This window comes from Rhagoletis pomonella, unplaced genomic scaffold, assembly GCF_013731165.1.
Source record: "Rhagoletis pomonella isolate Grant_MI unplaced genomic scaffold, Rhpom_1.0 Rhpom_scaffold_00004, whole genome shotgun sequence".
Taxonomy (NCBI): domain Eukaryota; kingdom Metazoa; phylum Arthropoda; class Insecta; order Diptera; family Tephritidae; genus Rhagoletis; species Rhagoletis pomonella.
Window position 1 is genome coordinate 74,019,370 of NW_023458558.1, and position 5,572 is coordinate 74,024,941.

The window sequence follows — 5,572 nt, forward strand, 5'->3', positions numbered from 1 at the left end:
AATGAGTGGTCAAATGAAAATACGCAAAGGTTTTTTGTATGAAAAATAAGCAGGAAAGAAGGTTACTCATACGCCACGTACGCCTGAGTAACACGCTTTTATGCTCATATTTCATACAAAAAATTTTTGCGTATTTTCATTTGACTAGTTACTCATTACTTCTTTATTTATCCCTCGCTTTCCTTCATCATTAACTTGACTTTTTTTTTTTAACGGAACAGGTTTTAATACAGATGCAAACATCTTTCACACAACCGTTATTTTTTAAGTTTTTCTTCTGTTAAAGTTTGATATTTTTAATTTTCTCATTAAAAATTAAATAAAAACCGGTAGGATTAATTAATTTGTCAGAAACTATCAGTTCTATCTTGAAGTGATGTACATATGGTTTATGGAGAATTTTATAAGCGTATCTAATTTTATGATTGTTAAATTGGTTCGTAAGATATACGTGATTAAGTGGACCCCTTTCTGTTAAGTTAACTCGATTTCCGGAATCACCGAGCAATTCTACATAGAAATTGGATAGTTACGTCTGGAGAACAAAAACCAAACTAAAATTTGTGACCCAGTGTTAATTAATTAATTTTTAAGAATTTTCAATGATATTCAGTTAATTTTCTAACAAAACCCGTATAAACCCAAGTTTTAAACCTTGTAAAAGACTACAAAAAAGTGCAAAAAAATGTTCACCAAAATTTCAAACTTTTTTCACATTGTTAGACTAAAATTGAATGGGCTATAAAAGTGTATACTCAAAAAAAATCTAACACTTCTGAGAAAAAAGTTTGAAATTTTAGTGAAAATTTGTTGAAGTTTTTTGTAGTTTTCTACAAAGTTTTAAGCTTGGGTTTATATGGGTTTCGTTAGACAATGAATGAACTGTAGTTTAATTGAAAGTTCCTAAAAAGAAATAAATAAACATGAGTGGGAATCAATATCACTTTGAAATGTGGGTGCTATTGTATTGGCCAATACTGCAGATAAAATTAAAAAAAAGGTATTTACTTGATACTGTTAGATTATCGTAATATTTTTCTGATCATTTGAACCTACCCATTATAAAAAGTCCCGTTACCTCTGTACAAAAAATTTCCTTAATTCGGATTTCAAGTTTCAAATTGAAACTGTATGGGAAATTCTTCTCTATTCTTGATTATGCTATATTTTTTGGTTATTATTGGTTGGGTCTTAGCCATCAATAATAAAAATAAAGAAGTAATTTTTAGCAAAAAAAACCGACTTAAACTCTCATATAAAAAAAATATATATCTATATCTCATGATCCACTGAACGGATCTTAACCAGATTAGTATGGGACCACCTCTGAGACACTACCTTTCCGATGCAAAAAGAATTCGAAGAAAGAAGAAAAGAAAAAGAATCGGTTGACGTGGTCCAAAGTAATGCACGGTGTCCTTGAACCAGATTCAACTGAATCGGTCTGGAACGATGAAATTTCCGATTAGACTATTTTTGGGGGTGTTCCTGAGTTAGAATACGTGAAGTTTAAAATCGTAGCAAGTGCCGTTTTTAAAAACGGTAACTTTTTCGATTTTCAGGTGGGTTCTCGATAAGGTTCTACACCTTTTCCAATAGTATTTCAGAAAAACACAAATGTATTTCCGAAAACTACCAATGATTTTCAGAAAAACTCAATTAATTTTCAGAAAAGGCCAAATGTGTTTCAGAAAACGTCAAATGATATTCAGAAAACCTCAATTGATTTTCAGAAAAGGCCAAAGGTGTTTCAGAAAACCTCAAATTATATTCAGAAAACCTCAATTGAAATTCAGAAAAGGCCGAATGAATTTCAGAAAACCCCAAATGTATTTCAGAAAACCCCAAATATATTTCAGAAAAACTCAAATGAAATTCAGAAAAGGCAAAATGTATTTCAGAAAACCCCAACTGTATTTCAGAAAAACACAATTGAAATTCAATACTTGGAAGAAATAATTCGCCAAGCGAAAGAAAACTTTACTACTGCGGATTGCGCTCGTGCTATCCAGCACTCATCGGCGTTTTTTTTATGCTTTGGCCTTGTGGGATATGTCTGTTGGAATTTAAAACATTTCGTTTAAATCCTGTTTATCCTGTTTTACTCCATTACAAAAAGTGGGTGAGGGGTTAATCGGGATATGAATTTATAAGCCATTATGTTTTCAAAGCTCCCTCAACCACCAGAGGGAGTCTCGATTGTCTCTTATGCCGACGATTGCTCGATCATGGCGACTGGGAATGGAATTGATGACCTGTGTTCGAAAGTAAACGACTATCTCTACGAACTTTCTCGCTTCTTCACTGCAAAGTGTCTAGCCCTCTCCCCTACGAAATCCTCCGCGACCCTGTTCACAACCTGGACGAAGGAGGTCAGGCTACCGCTGGGGATTCACGTCGATGACACACCAATTCCGACGGTGAATAACCCCAAAATACTCGGAGTAACATTCGACAGCCTGCTCTCCTTCTCTGTGCACTCAACCGCTATTGTCAATAAAGTACAGAGCCGCAACAAGGTCCTCAAGTCGCTAGCCGGCAGTACTTGGGGCAAAGACAAAGAAACGTTGCTGGCAACATACAAGGCAATAGGCCGGCCGGTTTTGAACTACGCAGCGCCAGTGTGGTCGCCAGGGCCTAGTAGGACGTAGTGGACGAAGCTACAGACTGTACAGAACACCGCACTCAGGACAGCGACAGGATGCCTCCTGATGTCGCCTGAACACCACCTGCACGGCGAGGCGCAAATGCTCCCTGTAAAGGAGCACAATATAATGCTCTGCAAGTAGTTCCTGATCGGGAGCCACAGAAGTGGCCACCCAAGCAGACAGCTGCTTGCAGAGGAGCCCTCGCCTAGGCACGTCAGGAGGCATCTATATGAACTGACGGACGAAGTCCAGAGGTTCATTAAGCAACCTCTGGACCCGACAGCGTACCGACAGGCCCTGAACGGCATTCACAGGGACTCAGTCTCGAGTTATGTAGACTCTAGACCTGTGAATGCCGTTCTAGGCATGCCACCCCTGGACATAGACGAGACGGAGCTTCATCTGCCTCGGGAGACACGCACAACACTTGCACAACTTCGCTCCAATTACTGCAGCAGGTTGAACTCCTACCTGAGTAGGTTGAATGAGGATGTGCCGAGTGAGTGTCCGGCATGCGGAGAGACCCCACACGACTCGAAACATCTCTTCGCATGCCCGGAAAACCCGACAACCCTAACGGCCTTGTCCCTGTGGACAAACCCCACAGAAGCTGCAAGCTTCTTAGGGTTGCCGTTAGTGGAACTTGACGACAACGACTGAGATACCAACCGTCCTGGGCGGGGTTGTTGTAGCCGCTACAACAACAACAACAACAACAGGCGAGGATGTATTGTCGTTTGTTTTTGATCGAAGTTGGTCAAAAGCTTTGATATCCGGACATTAACCAACGAAAACGTAGACCACGAGGAATACACGCTCTTGCCGTTTTTAGGTCTGTTCGATCTGAGGAGCAACCACCAACATCAAGTTGCACTCAATCATTGTGTTACAACAAAGATAGCTCCTTGCTACGTGTGTCCGTATGCGATGAATGCAAATATATATATTCATATATAGCTATGCCGAGTGTAGGGTAAAAAAAATATATATATATCTATATATATGTATATATATATATATAGTAACTAAGCAAGCAACGAAGGAACTAACAATATTACTGTCTTGTTTGTTTTGTACTTATTTTTCACTTGTTATATTTGGTTGTGTTGAGAATTTCGTGTATATTTCACCAACCAGGTTATCTATTCATAGTATAATATAAATCGATATACTGAAAAAGTGCACAGACATGCCGCAACTTTTTTTCTTTACAGAATGCCACTATAATCTCAAATGTATATGTAAATGAAAACATTTTTGCTTGATCCCACCTACTTCACAACTATATGTCTACGTATATAGTCAAAAACCCCTTTTTTGTATCCTTTCTACAAAAAAGTAAAATAAAATACTTAGAACCATAGTAAAAAAAATAAGATCACTTTGTATTTCCCAAATACCTGAACAAGAAGGTCCCATTGCAGTTTTTGATATATCTTTAAAGAAAACTGAGAAATAGCTTGGAAATATGAAATATTAAAACACGTTTTTCACTTTTGCGCAGACTCAAAGGAAAAAGTGACGACTTTAAGAGTATATTGCAGAAAAACGGTACATTTTAGGGAAAGTATTTGATTGCATAGAGATGTAGGATTTTATCTACTTTCATCTGGTACTATTTAAAAACTTCTTTGTACTTTGAAATTATTATTTTTTAATTAATCTCCAATATCGATATCCATTACCCCACTGTGCACCGTTATAATACAGTTAACGATCGTAATTCCCTTCGATCTTATGTATCTATTACCAAGATGGTTTCAACCAAGTGGCAGAAAACTCATTTTCTTAAAGCATCATGCATTTTTAACAATGCAGGTGAAGACTTCTACAGCAGGCTGCGCATTAGGAAACATTTTTCACTAAAAGCCGTTTTACTAGAAATAAGTGCAATTATATAACACTTTCACTTTATTGTCTACTATAATTTACCGAAACATAATCGTTAGATAATCTAAAAATAGTAAATTTTGTTATTTTTTTCATCACAGATCGCGATCGTCACGGGTATAACAGGAAATAAATTATCGACAGCACCTAGGACATCGCTCGTGGGTCGATATCGATAGCTGATACTGATTCTTCCTATTTTAGAAATATGTTTTAATTCATAAGTATCTCTTCGTATTTATCAATGAAAATTAATTTCATAAATTTTCATTCATGACCACAAATTTAATGTTTTAATATTATATTTGATATGCCTTCGTTTCATTTCCTAGTGAAAATTGACAACTATTTGGAATTATTATCTATATTATACTCGTACAACAAATTAAATAAGATGAATGATTTTGTGCCAATGTGATACAAATCAACAATAATAGTCGTCATGATCAGTACACGAAAATAAAAAAATCATGATTGAGTTAAAAAATTAATCTAAATTCTTTAAGTTTAATACAGTTTGTTTCTAATATGTTGTATTCAGTTAGAAAAAGTATCAATTTACTATATAGTACAATCACATCTAATTTACAAAATATATATTTTTTTTTATATCAGTATGGAGATCTTTATAGAATTAATAAAGCTTTGTTTAAGTTTTTATTTATAGGCATGGAGTCTGGATGGTCTTGACCTTTTGCTTTAAAAACAAAATTATATATATAAAGTATATACATAACTGTTACAGTCAATTGTACGGTTTTTTGGCTTATTAACACGTTTGGGTTAAACTTTCGATCCATATACTATGTTTATTGAACTATAAACTCAAAATTCCTATTAAAGGACTTTTCGATTTATAGATTGGTTTTTTTTTATACTTAAGAGGTGATATTTAATTGATAAAATGAAAAAAAGCATGCGAAACAAAACACCTTAAGTAATGTTTTATAATCAAAAGAACTTATTAAACAATGACAAAAACAAAACTATTTACCTTTGTTTAACTGCAGATCTTAAACAGTCCATTTACATTA

The 5,572-nt window shown here is 35.2% G+C and overlaps 1 protein-coding gene across 2 annotated transcripts in view; it reads left to right on the top strand.

Annotated features, from left to right (window-relative positions):
* Positions 1–5,572, top strand: part of LOC118738078 — a 10,713-nt gene extending 5,141 nt beyond the window's left edge. For both annotated transcript variants that reach the window (XM_036468995.1, XM_036468996.1), the window contains exon 3: positions 4,640–5,572. In XM_036468995.1, the coding sequence (XP_036324888.1) occupies positions 4,640–4,671 (32 nt within the window). In that variant the 3' untranslated portion in view covers positions 4,672–5,572. The remainder of the gene's footprint in view (positions 1–4,639) is intronic.